Source organism: Homalodisca vitripennis, chromosome X (assembly GCF_021130785.1).
Source record: "Homalodisca vitripennis isolate AUS2020 chromosome X, UT_GWSS_2.1, whole genome shotgun sequence".
NCBI classification, from domain to species: domain Eukaryota; kingdom Metazoa; phylum Arthropoda; class Insecta; order Hemiptera; family Cicadellidae; genus Homalodisca; species Homalodisca vitripennis.
Genome location: NC_060215.1, coordinates 146,583,099 through 146,601,242, shown reverse-complemented (window position 1 = coordinate 146,601,242; position 18,144 = coordinate 146,583,099). Strand labels below are relative to the sequence as shown.

At 34.9% G+C, this 18,144-nt stretch overlaps 2 protein-coding genes across 6 annotated transcripts in view; one reads left to right on the top strand and one right to left on the bottom strand.

The window, feature by feature from the left end:
- The window catches only part of LOC124369984, a 66,469-nt gene extending 57,412 nt beyond the window's left edge, over window positions 1-9,057 (top strand). For 4 of the 5 annotated variants that reach the window (XM_046828225.1, XM_046828226.1, XM_046828227.1 and 1 more), the window contains 2 exons: window positions 2,700-2,870; window positions 8,854-9,057. In XM_046828225.1, coding sequence (XP_046684181.1) covers window positions 2,700-2,861 — 162 coding nt within the window. In that variant the 3' untranslated portion in view covers window positions 2,862-2,870; window positions 8,854-9,057. Of the gene's footprint in view, window positions 1-2,699; window positions 2,871-8,853 lie in introns of those variants that run through there. The other variant, XR_006923135.1, reaches the window with a different exon arrangement.
- Window positions 9,058-11,257: 2,200 nt separating this feature from the next.
- Window positions 11,258-15,916, bottom strand: LOC124368618. The gene is made up of 2 exons (XM_046825858.1): window positions 15,431-15,916; window positions 11,258-11,600 (listed from the first exon to the last, which is right to left on the bottom strand). Exons 1-2 carry the CDS (start codon window positions 15,755-15,757, stop codon window positions 11,397-11,399), a joined length of 531 nt encoding a protein of 176 aa, XP_046681814.1. The 5' UTR covers window positions 15,758-15,916; the 3' UTR covers window positions 11,258-11,396.
- Window positions 15,917-18,144: the final 2,228 nt, after the last annotated feature.

Below are 18,144 nucleotides of genomic sequence, written 5' to 3'. Positions count from 1 at the left end.
TCAACCGCCTAAAACTAAACCACACAAATTCATTGAATGATTTTTTTAGTTATATTTTACCAATGAATTAATTGAATGAATAGTTTCAAAAATAAATTGCTATGCAAAACAGCACATTAACTTACATAGGCCACTTCAAAAATGGTCTGTATGGAATTTTTGGACAGATGCGTCTGTTTCTTAAATGAAGGCCTTTTTAGGCGTAATTCTGAACACGGGTCTAAATCCTACACCTACCATGAAAGACTATTTTTCAAATGATTGGCTGTAAGGAACCTTTTCTTAGGGATGTTTTACAAGAGACAGATTTCACCAAATCTTTTGGACACTTCATGTGTTATCCAAAGATCCGACATTAAGAACTAGGTCGAGGGAAGACAAAATAAAAAATGTGAACACATAGTTGCAGTTATAGTTCACGGAGCATTTTGTTCCACCCTATGAGCTTTATGTGGATGAAATTTCAGTTTTATTCAAGGGAAAGATTTTGAAAGTTTTGATCATGTCAGATGCCAGATCTGGTTACATTCACACGTTTGAGCCATACTAAGGTGAAGCGCAAGTGACATTTTACCACATCCTAAGCTCCTTTTCACAGCTAGAGTTGTTCTGCTTCTTCCAGAAAGAGTTAAAGAAAAATGTGGGAATGCCTCTTGTGGATTTCACTGACAGGCATAGGTGTATTCGGTGGGAGGTTTTTGAGGTTGTAAGTATAATTATAGTCGAACACTGTATCATACTTCAGTTTTGTTTTTATTTGTTTTAATATTTTAACCATAACAGCTAACATAATAGTAGTAAAACACAAGACTCACGCTTTATTATTTTTCAAAATGACAATTCCATCTGCTACCTGCAGATGTCAAAAATTGTACAGACAGTGTCACTTGCACACTTTCCGCGCTTCAGACGAGAGAGGCAGTGAATAATGGCCATGAACGTCTACCGGTCATCTCTATGAACGCCTAATTTGTAATAGTCTTAACATAGTTATTATTGCTTTCGTTGTTGGCGTTATTCATGTACAAGTGACTTTTGTTATTAACGAATACCAAAAGTGGTAGCAGTATCAAAAATAAAATAAAAGAATACAAACTTATAGTTTACTGATTTTACTAATTACAAATATTTTATTTTCTAAAAGTGATTAAACTTTACTCACTGTTACTGTTACAATTCTCCGATACTGTTTCAGGAAAATTGGGAGAGATACATTCAAAATTAGATGCTTATCAAAACCTGTTTTATAGTTGACCTACTAAAAAAAGTAAAATAATAAACTTCCAACCCTGTGGTGGTAACTTCTAATGTTCACAAATACTGTATGTCCATAACCAAAGTAAAGAAATTTTCTGATCATTTAAATAATATATGACTGGAAGTTCATATTGTTTAGTGTTTTATTTTACACACTAGAACATGTTTTGTTTAAATAAATTCCAGGAATAAAATATTAATTAATAATAATCATAAATATTATCAGAAAGTAAATGTTAAACTCATATTAAAATAAACTTCATGTAAACAGTAAAATGCCTTTCCGGCCAGATAACATCCAAGATTTCAGGTGTTTAGAACCAAAGTAAAGAATCAAATTTTTATAAATGTGTACTTAACATTCCCTATATTAAGTCATTTTAGTTTCTATTGCTGGAGCTAGGTTCTGGAGTTACAAACAAAACTTTGTTCTTAAAAACAAAGTCTATGTAATGCTAAAATAATACAGAGGGAAATGTTAAGATGCTATATGATGAAAAATATTCTGAAATCTCCCGGGGTCCGAGACTCCAGACGACCAGTAAGTACACGAGGGACAACAATTCTGAAGAAAACAAATTTTTAGAAAACATACATTTCCTCATTCAGCCTAGATTAAAATATTCCACCTTAAGCCACCCCTCAATTGGCTCGTGAATTTGGGTACTTATCGAGGGATGTTTCCCTTTTTTTACCATAAGTGCGGCACCAAACCTCGCACTGATGTCCAAGGGCATTTCTGATTGGTACTTTCCTGACCTCAATTCATGTCCCAGATCCTCACTTTTCTGACGTCAAACCACGTTCGGTACACTACGGATCAGAAGTGCTCCTGGCCATCATTGCAGGCTTCAGTGGCATTACACTTTTGGCGAACAAAGAAAAACATCCCTCGAGATAGTACCTCAATCAAGCTCAGATCTTGTGAGCACTTTTTATATTTATAACACTTATGTGTCTACCTACTTATATAGCCTAATAGCAAATAATAGATAGGAACAGAGTAGCCTCCTTGCTGACATCGCTTCCTTTTGGGAGGCAGAGAACAAAAACCGATTGTCATAATAAAGTGTAATTTTCACAATAAGTCAATTTAAGTCTGTTCTTTCTCATAATGTAGTGTTTTTTGGTCCCTGTGAACACAAACTCTTCCAAACATTGTTGGCCAGAGAATACTACTGTATCACAAAAAATCAGTAACACTAAATCACTGAACGATGTGAAATGTCTGCATAACTCCTGTTTCATTCTCAATCCCTCCAATGTCAAAAACAAACTACAAACACAGAAGTGAATGTTATGTTCCAGATGTGTCTCGATCTGTTACTGCATGTTTATAATAGTATCCAAAAACTTGATGTCATCTACAGATGCTATCAACGTATCTTTGAAATATATATCTGAAGTTGTTATTGCATTTTGTAAATGGTTAGAAATTTCAGGTAGTCCGAGATATCGGCTTCATGATATCAGATCTTCTTCATGTGATGATTCCACTGTGGCATCTGAAGAATCAGAAGCAGACCAACCGGATTCAGAACAGAGATTGGATTTACTTCTTTCTGACTGTTATCATGGGATTGATGGTTGTGTATTTTTTATAACATCAACTGGTTAGTATTCATGCAAATTTTACGATTTTATAGTATTCTAGGAGGCAAGAACCAATTTGCATTGTATAAGAATAATATTTAGTTTTTCAGCCCTTTCACTATTGATTTGAGTCAGTCAACACGAACCGTGGCTAGCGCCTCCGCACAAGCAATAAGTGCCAAACACTTCACCGCATGCATTGAGTTGCACTATTTCTTTTTGTTGTTGTTCGTTTGCTTTGCTATGTAGTTACAATTTATTTTTTAATAACATTACTCAGAGTTTTACTCACAGTTTCATTCACACACTTTGACAACCATTGCAACCCCCTCCAGGTTTGGTTTAAAAGCTAGGCGGCTATAAGTGATTTCCAAAGTGATGCAATCGGTACATCAAAAAGTACGCACACCAGAATAAGTGCTCAAAAAAGGACAATAGTTACCATCATTCGAAACTAAAAAAAGTGCCTAAAACATGTAACTGGTCTGGATGATTTTATTTAAGTGTGATTAGGCGTATTGTAAACAAGTTTTATTTGGTAGAAAAAATATTCCTGTCAAAAAAATTGAGACAAAAATGCAAGCTGATATGAACCTATAAAGCTCCAACACAAGCGTACAGCGGATTCTTAAACAAATATGCTACGGATGGAAAAATCCAATAAAAAGATGATGGAATTCTATGGTTTGTCCTATCAAAGATTTGGGTTTAAAATAAAAATTCCAAATATCGAGCAGAAGGCAGTCCAATCATCTACAACAATGAGTCATACATTGATTCTTCTCATGTGTCAAAAAAAAGGATGGTTTGACCATTGAAATGCCATAGTTATCGTGCCCATTAACAAAGGGACTCACTTTGTAATGTTATTTGCAGGTGGAGAAATGGGCTTTATTAAGAACTATTTGACAATGTGACAAGTGCACCACAAAACTGGTGATAATCCTACAACATGAATCACATGTACATTACATGGTTAACAAAAAATTCAATACTAACTCTTCCAGAAAAAAGTATAGTTGGCAAAGACAAACCTTTGCAACATAACGTTCAAATGGATAAGAACCCTACCTTTAATAGTAACTCATCTGATATGCAAGCCTGGCTTTTGTCAAAAAATATCCCATTTACAGAAGACCTGCTTATAGTTGAATTGTTTGAGCTTATTAAACATCACAAGCCTGCTCATAAAATATATGTAGTAGACGACATATAAAACAAACATGACATTTTAAGACTGCCTCCTTATAATCCAGATTTTAATGTTATTAAGCTAATGTGGGCGGATGTTGAAAATCTACTTGGCAAAAATTTTAAAACATTTCTGTTGAAGATCGGAAGAAAACGTGTGAAACTGCAAAGAAACACGTACAGGAAGAGTATTGGAAGTCGAGACACCCTCGAGAGTTCTATCGAGTCTTTTGTAATAAATTTGGAAGCGGAATCCTGTGACGATGAAGAATATTCAAGCAACTCAAATGTAGTAATAAACTCTAAGCCGAGAAGTTTTCAATATCAATGTCAGGGATGGAAGAGCTTCAATAGCAAGACAGTTTATTCAACGGTACAAATATTTCAATACAGTATTATATTTTAAAGATAATGTTGGCTACATATTAAATTCCATAACTTTTATAACAAAACAGTTCTGTTGTTTGTTATAAAAGTTATAACAAAGCCCACTTCATGCCGGCTGGCTCCTTCAGTACCTTTCAATTTCTCATGAATAACTAGGTTGTGTTTTTATGAAGTAGGCCTAAATTGCTTCTTGCCTCCTGGAATTCATAAAAAAAACTATTATAAAGCTATTAATTTGTAAGAAATAATCTAATTATTTCCTGCTCATTAATCTGAATCTCAAAGAAAATTTTCAGCTTATCTGTGGTGAAAATTAAATTTTAACATGGTCATAAATGTCTAATTAAAATCTTTATAAAGAGTATAATAATACAGTAGTGCAGGGGCCTCCAAACATTTCATTTGGAATGTTACAAAGTGGCGTAGTCAACACTTCACATTAAACAAGGAACGTTTGTGCCTTACCCAGTGCTCTGGACACCACCTTCTACGGTTAGGATAGGATAGGATAGAATTGCCCAGTATAAAATGTGAAATACTCGAGAATGAAACTAAAAATACAATATCCCCTAAAAGATCTCTAGAACCTGCTGCAGAATAAATAAAAAATGAAAATCTAGTTCTGCAAAATGAACTGAAGGTTGTAAACAAATCTCAAAGTATTCAGTGTTTTCCACCTTTAAAACTGAACACAGGGACTGTACAAAACATAGTTGCTGACCAAAATAAGTGGGAAAAAGTTCCTGTTGCACATAACAAATCTGTACCTCCAAAAATCCAAACCACTAATTGTTGGATTGATATGAACAATCGCTTTGAAGTATTGTCAGGAGAGGAGACTGATGAGGACGAATTTGGAGATGACACAGTTGTAGCTACAAAATCAAAACAGGAAGACAGTAAACAAATTAACAAAAATAAATCTATTTTTATTATATACAAGACAAAATAAAGTAAAAAATCAACGTCATACTGCTATACATGCTGTTAAACAAAATATGCATGTCTCACCACCTTCAATGGAGTCTGGAACAATAAACAAAAATAAAATCTTTATTCTGACACATAGTCACAAAGTACCTTCAAATCTTTCTATAGAAATTACAAAAAAAGTACAAAAGTAATAACTGCTGTAAAATCATACAAAATAAACAATAAACTAAAACAGTCATCAATTCTAAGACAGCCTGGAACATTATAAAAAATTCAGCAAATAAAGAATTTTCAAAATCCATTCAGCTTGATGCTGATGGGATAAAATTAACCTATCCAAATGCAATAAATGCATCATAAATGTTTTTTTGAAACTGGCACCTTCTCATCTGTACTCCAATTGGCAGAAGTCGTGCCTGTTTTCAAAAAAGGCGATCCAAAGATAGCGGATAACTATCGACCAATTTCAATTTGTCTTGACCTTTCAAAAGCATTTGATACTATTAATCATGGTATATTGGTTCACAAGCTGGAAGGCTGTGGCGTACGGGGGACGCACACCAGTAGCTCCACTCATGCTTGAGCAGCAGAAGTCAATGTGTTCAGGTCCAGAATGCAGTATCAAGTAGTATTAGAATATACCAAGGAGTCCCATAGGGATCTATCTTGGGTCCTGTTCTTTTCTTGATTTAGGTGAATAACATCCACCTAAATCAAGGCGTCAGCCTTATATGAGAAAATCATTCAATACGCAGATGGCACGACTTTTTCCGGGCTGATTATCTGACTTCTTTGGAGATTCAAACCTTCATTGATCTTAATTCCTGCATTCAAAATTTTCTGGTAAATAATGTCAAAACTAATCATGAAAAGACAAATTACATCAACTTCTGTTTACGTGGGTTGAATACTTATGAAACCCCAACAGTAATGGTGGATAACATTGTTCTGGAGGAAACTGATTCTGCTAAATTTCTAGGAATACACCTAGATAAAGGGTTATTCTGGAAAGATCACATTGAAAGTGTATGTGATAAATTGGCAGCAGGCTGGAATTTTTGTCCTTCGAAATTTATCAAAGCTTTGTATGTCTGATGTTTTAATGATGGCTTACTATGGATTAATATTTCCATACCTGTCGTACGGAAATTCTCTGTGGGGCAGTTGTGTCATATCAAACTTGGAAAGAGTATTCAGACAGCAAACAAAAGCTGTGAATCATCGCAAAATTGAACAACAGAGAGTCATGTTGAAGAGCCTCAGGGAGATCAACTTGCTAACTCTACCCAGCTTGTAAATTTTAAAAACTTCATTTTACTGTCGATTTCAGTGTATATTGACACAGGGCAGTGATATACATAGATACGAGACAAGAGCTCAGGAGCACTTTCAAGCCCGACAGCATAGAACAGCAGCATTTGAACTGAACGCCTCCCTTCTCAAGCTGGGATCAAATTCATTAACAGTCTCCCTGAACACTAAATTTAAAAACAAATTCAAAAAAATTCAAAACCCAATTAAAACATTACCTGGTGTCTTGTGGTTTTTACTCAGTTGTTGACGAGTTTATGGATCACACTTGGGATTGATATTCGCGGCGGTGATGCAATCCTTGAGGTTGATCCCACAAATATACCAAATTTTGTTTCTTTGTATGTGTATGAATGTGTGTCTGCGTGCAGCTGTATGGAAAGTCGAGTGAATGGATTTAGGTTTGAAGATATATACTGTGAAAAAATGGTATTATTGACTATTGCAATACAATGTAATATATATATATATATATATATATATATATATATATATATATATATATATATATTGTCAACGTAATAAATACATTCTATTCTATATCCAAGAAATTTTACTTGTAAGATAAGCCCCAACTAATATTAATTCAGCCTAGTAGCACAATCCTCTCACTCACACTACTGAAACGATCGTCACATCACTATTTTTAGGGTAATTCTCAACAATATTAATATTCAGCCTAGTAGCACAATCCTCTCACTCACACTACTGAAACGATCGTCACATCACTATTTTTAGGGTAACCCCCAACAATATTAATATTCAGCCTAGTAGCACAATCCTCTCACTCACACTACTGAAACGATCGTCACATCACTATTTTTAGGGAAAACCCCCAAAAATATTAATTCAGCCTAGTAGCACAATCCTCTCACTCACACTACTGAAACGATCGTCCCATCACTATTTTTTAGTATAACCCCCAAAAATATTAATTCAGCCTAGTAGCACAATCCTCTCACTCACACTACTGAAACGATCGTCACATCACTATTTTTAGGATAACCCCCAACAATATTAATTCAGCCTAGTAGCACAATCCTCTTACTCACACTACTGAAACGATTGTCACATCACTATTTTTAGGGTAACCCCCAACAATATTAATATTCAGCCTAGTAGCACAATCCTCTCACTCACACTACTGAAACGATGGTCACATCACTATTTTTACGGTAACCCCCAACAATATTAATATTCAGCCTATTAGCACAATCCTCTCACTCACACTACTGAAACGATCGTCACATCACTATTTTTAGCGTAACCCCCAAAAATATTAATTCAGCCTAGTAGCACAATCCTCTCACTCACACTACTGAAACGATCGTCACATCACTATTTTTAGGGTAATTCTCAACAATATTAACCGAGAAACCACCCATTCTCAAGACCATCGTAACCACTAATGCAGCTCAACAAAAAAATCCCCGTACAATAACCTGCAACAATAGTAAACCATCTGGCCAACACCCTCCTCCAAAATCTTCTCCTGGTAGAAGGCCAAAATTTCAAAGCACAATTAAAAGAGTTGCTTTCCTTTGGGACCGTTGTAATTGAGGGTGACAGTCATGCTTGTTTCGTGGCCGACATGGTGCAGTGCCGCCTCTCATTGGCTACCAAAGTGACTGGCATATGTAAACCTGGAGCCAAACTCCTGGATGTAAAGTCCAGCGGTCCCTCGCCTCCTTTTAGCTGCTTCATCCTGTTCGCCAGAACCAACGAAATCACTGCCGGCGAGTCCCACAACATTTACAGTCGCCTGTAGGAAAGTGTCACTACTATCGACACTTGCCTGAGTTCGGCCAATGTCATTTTGGCAACGATTCCCTATCGCCACGATTTGCCCGTTAGCCATCCTGTGATCCAGCGGACCATTCTCGCCAACTACTACATAGAGGAGCTATGTATTAGAAAACTGGATTTCACACTACTGATAGAAATTATTCTTTATTCACACTAGTCATGGGCTTATTATGTCTCTCACAGGATATGTAATAGGTTTTATTCCCTCAGAAGCTGCTCAACATTTATTTTAACAACCTTTCAACAACATGGAATTCTGTGGTAGAAAAAGTTAAAAAAAGTTATAATTCACTTAAATTATTTAGTAATAAGTATTTTGGTAAATAAGTATCTTGATTGGTTTAACTCTTCACTGATTGTATTTTATTTGTCTAGATTAGCTGTGGATAACGGCTATTGTACATTGTGAGGACTCAACATTTGAGGAAATTGTAATTTTAAGCCCGAGAAGTTTTGCAAGATAAATCATAACAAGAGAATCTTATCCTGGCTTCAAGAAGTGTGAATTTGTGTTGCCAAGCCCATTGTTTACATGATAGCATAAATCCAAGAATTGTAAATAAAACTTACAAAAACCCAGTTTTTATTATTTACATTCTTTTATTTCATGTGATTAATAAAACCTTAGTGTATATAAATGTCATGTTATCTAGACTAACTGATGAGTAGCAAGTAGCATTTTAAAATGGTGTTGAGTGACATTAGTCAACACACACACACACACACACAAAACAATGCAATTTTGTTTGGTGTTGGTTGTTGTGTTTTGTGTTGTCACGTTGTACAATATGATTTAAGGATACTTCGATTGTATATCAGATAAACAAACCAATTTTGAATACGTTGTAAAAGACTCGGTATTTTCATATTAAGGTAATTTTACATATTTTAATTAATAAAACCTCAAACCTTTGCACTCTTTGATCAAAAAAAAAAACTTGATTAGTTATTGTTCAGATGTTTATAGGTATATACCACAAAGTATTATGAATAATTATTTTTTAGATAAAAATAAACAAGTTGTAAAAATTTGGGAACACTAAAATAATAATGGTTTTTGAAAAAAACATTGAATCTATAAAGAAATCCAATTATTAGGCCATTGGTTGTCTGTAGTAGTGGCAAGAGTAAATACTGTGATGTGAGTCTCAGGTACTGCATACGTGTTCCAGTGTTTCATGTTATTCTAACAGAAGGCTGTCCACTCAGCGCTTCGTCATGGACATTTACTGTGAACTGCCTTCACTTTCACTTTGTGCTATTCCGTTACTTATTGTACTTCACAGTAGATCTCTGGAATCTGGTGATGAATTTCTACTAAGTTAAAGTCTATTGAAAAGAAATAATTAAATAAATGGTTACTGTGCTTGTGAGATTGACTTTTAAAAGTAAACATTCACAAAAATAATTATAAAATATATTGAAAGTAACAAAAGTTATTTAAAGTCAGAGCATTGTGTTAAAAATGTATTACTTACTTAATAAAAAGATTTTTTTAAAGAAATCACATAAATATGTGCATTACATTAATTAAAGGGAATTTACACTAAACACTAACCCTATTTACTCCTGCAACATTTTTCTAATTCTGATTTGTAATTAATTTTAAACAAACTACTTTTTTAGTGTTCTGCAATTTTAATAGGTGCAGTTTTAGTTTAAAACCGCCAAAGCCTGAATTATCATACAAGAAGATCTATTATGATTAATAACTTCTACATTTTTCCTTATAAATTATAAAGGTGTGACTTTTTTGTAATTTTTAAATAAAATGTGTAACTTTAATGTTTTATTTAAGTTTATTCACTCATTTATTGTTTACAAATACCCAAAACTGATATATCCTTTAACAAATTTATTTGTTTTGTTTATATGAATTTCGTATTTGTATTTATGAAAGCAATGAATTCATGATGTTGAGTTTAACTATTCTTTTCAAAGCCAAACTCAAAAATATATATAAAAAACAAACAAACAAAACTCAAAACTAAAAAAGGTTAAAACATTTAAATACTGTAATAGTAAGGTTATTTGGAAATAGAACAAAGCAAATCCTAGCTATATACGATCAGATAATGGTTATATGAAGTTGTATGTAAAACTCTGCCAATTGTCTAAAACTAGGCTGGCAGTTTTGGAAGAGGCTATAAGCAAATCATATGGCAGCTAAAGGGTTAAAAATTTCAGCTATATGATTAAAATTTGGATTATGAATTGTTTTCAGCAACACAGTTCAATCATAAAAACTTTAAATTATTCATATATATTGAGTGTAGAGATGTAGTAATGATGTTGGTCAATGTTAATCTTGTTGCAAGACCACCGGTACAGCACCATATACCTAGCTGTAAGTAAGTTACAGTAGAACCCCTCATATCCGGCCTCGGTTTTTACCGCACCTCGGTTTATCCGGCCACTTCCCGGAAGCCAATATCGAAATTTATTTACCACGGCTTGCAGACGCGCAGTTGCACGCACTAGTCTCCCACGACTCTTGCGTTATTTTGGTGTATCTATTTGTTTACATTTTCCTGTGTTGTCCTCAGTTCAGCTAATAGGTTTAACCTGTAAACAGTTCGTTGATTATTTCCAGTGCGGTTAGTACAGTACAGTACAATTGTTTTGTTTCGTCAAGTGCTGTGTACTGTAGGTTGGTTTATCCGGCCGAATCGTTATCCGGCCAGGGGCTCGGTCCCGTGGTGGCCGGATATGAGGGGTTCTACTGTATTTCAATATGGGGGAAAATACAATAGGAGTTAATATGTACATATTTATTTAATTACAATCACAGCCAAAGAATTTTGAGTTGAAGTAACCAACAAAGAATATTTGAAAGACTCATGTCCTCAAACTTACAACATACACTGTATATATATATATATATCACAGGAAATTTCGATTGTAGGAGAGCGATAGTTCTAGAACCAGTAGAGTAACACTAAGTTGCTGAGCTCTTTGATGTCCTGGTGCGCATGATCGTCCACAATAATACCCTGGTTGTTGAGAACGATGATAGTAGGTAATTCCACAACACTGTGCATGTACACGGCTACCAGTGACTCCTGGGATGGATAATCCATCATCCACCAGTCCCCGTGATTCAGTTTGAAGTTCTCCGCCTCCTACACACAGGTTTACACAAATCGTAATCACAGTATACTACGAATAGATATAGATACAGTTGTTATCAGTCATCAATTGTATAATGAGGTTTTAATTAAAATACATGTTGTTACCTATTGAACACTTGCATTGTCATATTAACTGGATTGTGATCAAATAGTTATCTTCTTTATATAAAACTAGCTAATAAATAAACAGACCAATATCAGTTAATGAATTAATTAAAGGTCTATAACTACAGTATGGCTTTCATTTTTTTGGCAATAGTTCATGTGAATTTTTTAGCTATTAATGACCTGTTTGTATTAACACGTGAGTCCCAAAAAACTGGGAATATAATAAAGAATTTTTTGCCATATTTATTGACTTTCAAAAAGCATACGATAGCATAATCAGAAAGGAGTTGTGGACACAACTAGATAAATTTGGCATCCCGAGAAAATTAATAAACTTAGTTAAGATGAGTGTCACAGAGTCAAGAGGCTCAGTAAGAATTAATGGTCGGGACTGTGTACCTTTTGGGATAAACTCAGGAGTCAGGCAAGGAGATGGTCTTTCTCCAATCTTATTTAATATTGCCATGGAAGAAGCACTTCAGAGTGTAGCAGAGAGGGATTTAGGGGTGGAAGTTGGAGCTAAACTAAACATCCTGGCTTTTGCAGATGATGTTGTCATATTTGCAGAAAATGTAGATGATTTGAGGTCACTAACTGGACTATTTATGAGTGAGGCAGAGAAAGTGGGGTTGAAGACGAATGATGCAAAAACTAAATATATGCACTTTAGAAGGAATCAAAATCAAAGAGGAGGACCCCTACAAATTGATGGGCATGTTTTCGAACAAGTGGAGAACTTTAAGTACCTTGGGGTCACAATATCAAATAAAAACACAGATGAACCAGAGATACAAAATAGGATCAACTCAGCAAATAGATGTGTAAGTTATATGCATGCAATAGGATACTTTCAACCAAATCTCTCTCTCACAAAACTAAAACTAGAATATACAAAACAATTATATGTCCAGTGCTTTTGTACGGATCCGAAACGTGGAGGCTAAATAAGAAGGATGAGAAAAAGCTTCTAGTTTTCGAGAATAGAATTTTACGTAAAATTTATGGGCCATCATATGAACAAGGGGTATGGAGAAGAAAACATAATAGAGAAATCAGGGAGCTCTACAATAGTACGGATGTAATAGGAGAAATAAAGTGCAGAAGACTCCATTGGGCAGGCCATGTTTTGAGAAGAGAAGAGAAATGCAAACTGAGGAGGGTAATGTACGGTAACCCAGAAGGAAGACGACCCCGTGGGAGACCGAAAGTGAGATGGTGGAACCAGGTGAAGGCTGATATGGAGAAGGTGGGCGCTTCAGAGGAAGATGCGGAGGACCGTTCAAGATGGAGGAGCTTTGTTGGTGCGGCTAAATATCACCTCCGATATAAATGGCCCTGGGAGTAAGTAAGTAAGTAAGTAAGCAAGTTCATGTGAATTTTTTAGCTATTAATGACCTGTTTGTATTAACACGTGAGTCCCAAAAAACATTCCCGTATCTGAGAACAGATTCAATGTATGCACGATATACTGTGAGACAAATTTGTACTGATTTAGACTCACAGCAAATACAACACAGTGGTGGGCCACCTCAACATGTAAGAGTGGTTTTCATTAGTCAAAATTGTTAAATATCTAAACTTTATACAGGAAATGACTGGCAAATTTATGGCCTACCTCTGAAGGGATATGTTTTAAGATTAATTCTACTGAACTGAAAGTCTTTTTTATACTTTTAGAATGGGAGCTAGTAAGATTGCAGCATCGAGTTCTTGTACACCCTGTACTAGAGAACCATTGCTCTAAGTTCACTCCAATTTCCGAACCTGTAAGTTTGTTCCACAGTACATATCTTGTCTCTTGCCATCATTGTCTTCTACTCCCAGTCCTACTCAATGTGAACCAAGTGCTGTGTTACCGTAGTATATCTATATCTTTTCTGTCTTAAAACAGCTGTTTAATAATTCTGAATATTTATGTTTACTGTTATTTTCTGTGAATCCATTTCTCTAAATGTGTTTTAAGTTGAATATTACCATTTCAGTTTGATTCAAACTTTAATTAATTTCATAACAATTTATTCAGCTTAATTAATCGTATTACAAGTGATTTTCATATTATGTGCATCCAATCAATGGAAAAATTCTTTAAACCAGAACGCTCATGCCTAGACCCGCCTATGCCCCTTGATCCAAATCGAATGAAGTCTCTTTTAGAATTCCCCCACCCAAACGACAATGCAAGTCTTAAACAAGCTCTTGGTGTGCTTTCTTACTATACCAAGTGGATACCGAAATTCTCTGAGATTTGGTCCATCACTAATGTAAATTAATTCTCATTAAATAGTGAAGCAAAGCTTGCCTTCAAGACAGTAAAAGCAGAAATAGCAAGTTCCAGATGAGTTTGATTGCTCTGTAGCAGCCTCAGTATCGCAAGACGGCAGACCTGTAAGTTTATTCTCAAGAACTCTCACTAAATGTGAACAACACCTGCCAGCAATTGAAAGAAAGCCCTTGCAATATTTGATTCCCTTCAAAAGTGGAGACATTTCCTGATTGGATGGTGGTTCAAACTGATTACAGATCAAAAGTCGATTTTGTACATGTTTAACTGCCTTTTCTCGTGTTTCCTCTTCCCTTTCAACTTGGGAATCTGAAAAACTTTTATCAGATGCAAACAGTATTTTTAAAAGTAACAGTAGTTTTAAATGTACACAAAGACGCCAAAAAATGTCATTGACTCAAAAAACTTAAGCGCCAGTGGCATAAACTTTTAATAGTTTTTTATATGTATTGATCACATTATGTTGAAACATTGAAATATCCATAAACCTGAGCAACAGTGAGGAAGCAGTGTTTCTTGGGTGCTAAACGTAAATAGGCTTTGAAGTTCCAAAATAAGGAAACCAATAATTTTTATTTAATTTAAAATGATTCTGAGACTGAGACATAGCGGTGAATGTTCACGTTTAGATAATGAATTCTTCGATGACTTCTCTGTATAGCCAAACACTCAAAAAGCCATTTAAGACATTGATGTTAAAGTTAACAATGTACAAAATAGTACATTTTTATTGGTAGAATTTGAGGCACACAGAAAAGTAGGCATTAAATGTTAAAAATATGTGTGCGTAGCTGAATTAAAGTTAACACTTTGTGAAATATTTACTATTTGTATATGTATACATGACAAAGTGTTTGAAGTAATTTTATCCAATAAAAAAAATAAAGCACGACCACTTCTCAGAGAATAGCCCTTGGTTTGTTTACCATAACAATGCTAACTTAGTAAGCGTAAACGTAAATAGCCTAGTCCTAAGTTAAATTACTGTAGGCTTTTTATTTTCTTAAAAGTGCCAAGCAAAATTTAATATTTTGTGATTTATTTTTCAACTTCATTTATAATTTTCAGTCTTGATAAGCCTTGGAGTACTCTATATTATCTAGTATTTTTTTTATATATAACCTAGTGCATCATATAGGCTATAGCTGCACATCACTGATTTGACACTCCTACTCAAAATGTACTTCATAACAAGCAAAGCTACTGGCATGGTGAGTTTTAGTATGATGGGTTGGGTTGAACACAATTCTATAAGGCTCGAATATTGCAGTTTTGCATTCCGGTTTGACAACAAAGGAATATAAAAATTGATAAAGAAACACGAAATAATACAAAAATGTTAAATAATAATACTGTGTGTGTGTTAAGCAAAAAGTTACTAGTCTAGTTGACATCCAAACTCATAGTTGATTATATTCTAATGATTACTTACCCCTAGACAGTTAGGAACATAGGTGACGCTATCATCAGGTTTGCAGTAGACAGGTATGTAGACAATTTCTACCTTACGATTTCTCTGGCGGGCGACCTCCAAAATTAACTTAAGTTCCGGGAGTATCTTAGCTGTATCTTTGCTGCACGACGATCCGTAAAATAGGAGTGTAGCAGGTGTGTTTCTGATGATATCTCTGAGAGCAGCTTTGTGTCCTTTTTGATTTGTTACCAAAGCAGGACATTCCGTGAGACCGCTTATAACATAGTTTATAGGCGCATACTTCATGCAATTCCTAAGGCGATCATACACTTGTCGTGGAAGCATGACGAATTCAACAATTCAACAGTTTTTCACAAAATAATGAAAGTGTATGCAGTTTTGCACAATTCGTAATAAATAGATTTAAAGTTTAAAAATTTTGATACAGTTATCTCACAGTCACTCTAACGTTGAAGAAGGAACGTTAGTAAATGCCGGTTAGGCAGTGATATCAAACGGAAATGGTTTATAAATTGGCCAATCAGAAACCTTTGATGAGACAACCAATCAGGTGAATCGTTATATCTGAATGAAGCACAGAAAATTAGTTAAACAATTGCAGTTTGTTCTTCTTACCATGAAGCTTTATAAAGCAATATGTTTTCTTGCAATTCACATAGTAAAATGATACGGAGTAATTATATATAACAAACCCTAGTTTATTATAAATTTTACTGAATATTATAAAGAAATAATATATCAATTATAATTTTAAGTGACTGGTGTAACAGAATTCCGTGTCCAGTATTTATATCTCTATTCTAGACATAAAAAATAGTACCAGCTTTATTAATGCTACTTCTGCTATCTGGTTTAGGTTATTCAGCAACTAATTGTTAAGTCATATTCACCTCCAAACTTACCTTAAACACCACTGGGAATGAGTGAATAGGCTCTTTATTTTTACAGGCGAAAATAAGACCATTAGGCCCTTTGTTACACTTAACATGCGCCTTCGAATTTCCAGAGAATCGATCTTGCATCCATATGGGGATTGCAGAACTTTAGTTTAGTTAGTTCTGGTTTAGGCATAAATAGCACTACTTTAAAAAATCTTTTTATCAGAGTTTGAACTCTTTTTACCCCTGCAGTTTTTTTCCTCAATTTCATGAATTAAATTTAAAATGCAGAGTATTTTTTATCATTGTCAGAATCTACTCAACATAACATATGATTGATAATTTTCTGTAATATATTTATAATCCCTTGTTCCTTTGTTTGCCACTAGATAGCGCACAACCATGACGCTTCAAGAGAAAGAGATTTCAACATTGAGTGCAATGTGATGACATAGATTTATACATAATCAAAACCTGCGTTCATAAATATCAATAAACATATTTATAACTAAAATAATAAATATAAATAAATACAAAATTAAACACCGAAACTAAAATTTAAATTTAAAAGTATTACGTGGTATGTTAAAACAAAATCGCGAATTTTTCATTTCCGCGGGTTAAATATGTTACGTTATGTTGGTACACAAGTATCTGATGACGTATGCCAATAATTTCAGCCATTTTGAATGTTCAGTTAATTGTCGACAGCTGATTTTCTTGCACGTGTCGTGGTTCGTCTTCGATTTGTGTATCTACTCGAGCACGTCAAGAACAGACGAACACATTGATGAAGTGAAAAAATAGTATTGGCTAATCGTCGAATCACAGTTACAAAAAGTTGCCGAGGACCTGAACAAATCAATTTACTCATGTCAATCGATTTTACCAATGATTTGGGCATGAGACGGGTCGCCGCGAAATTCATACCATAATTGCTCAATTTCGACCACAAACAGCAGCACATTACCATTGCTAGTGAGCTGTTGGACTGTGTCCGCAATGATCCAAATTTTCTCCAGAGGGCCATGACCGGTGACGAATAATGGGTTTATGGTTATGACGTAGAAACCAATGCTCAATCATCCCAATGGAAGCTGCCACACGAGCCAAAACGGAAAAAGCGCGCCAAGTTCGGTCGAATGTGAAAGTCTTGCTTAGTTTTTTTTTCGATTGCAGGGGCGTAGTGCATTACAAGTTCTTGTTACAGGGTAGAACTGTCAATATAGAATATTATGAACAAGTTATGCGCAATTTGCGAAAAGCAATCCGCCAAAAAGGCACAGATTCGTGGAAGAACAAGAATAGGCTTTTTCACTACGATAATGCCCCTGCACACACATCGTTACTTGTACGCAATCTTTTGGCCAAAACAAACAAACTACTGTTGCCGCAGCCACCGTATTCCTCAGATACGCCCCCTTGCCCCTTGTGACTTTTACTTGTTCCCGAAACTGAAGAGGCCCATGAACGGACGACGCTATGCTATGATTGACGAGATAAAGACAGCATCGAAAGAGGAGCTGAACAAGATCACAAAAAAGACTTTTTGAAGTGCTTTGAGGATTGGATGAAACGTTGCCACAAATGTACAATATCTTCAAATTCAAATCTTTAATTGCTCCTAACAATTGTATATTGTATGGCAAACGTCATAATTTATTCTAAATTTTATAAAACCCAGAAGAGAAAGACTTAGGTCTTCTATAGTCTCACACCAAAGTTCAAACTTACATCATTGTTCGTACATTCCAGTTTCATTCATCCTTCGCCAATCTCAACCCTTGATGCCTTGGGCGTTTTTCATAGAATTTGGCAATCTGTTGATGAAAT

What these genes read in the sequence shown, in the direction of transcription:
- LOC124368618 (XM_046825858.1), bottom strand. Translation starts at nt 15,757, where the DNA reads ATGCTTCCACGACAAGTGTATGATCGCCTTAGGAATTGCATGAAGTAT. An exon ending in ATGTTCCTAACTGTCTAGGG is followed by an intron (nt 11,601 to 15,430) that starts GTAAGTAATCAT and finishes ACCTGTGTGTAG; the next exon opens with GAGGCGGAGAACTTCAAACT.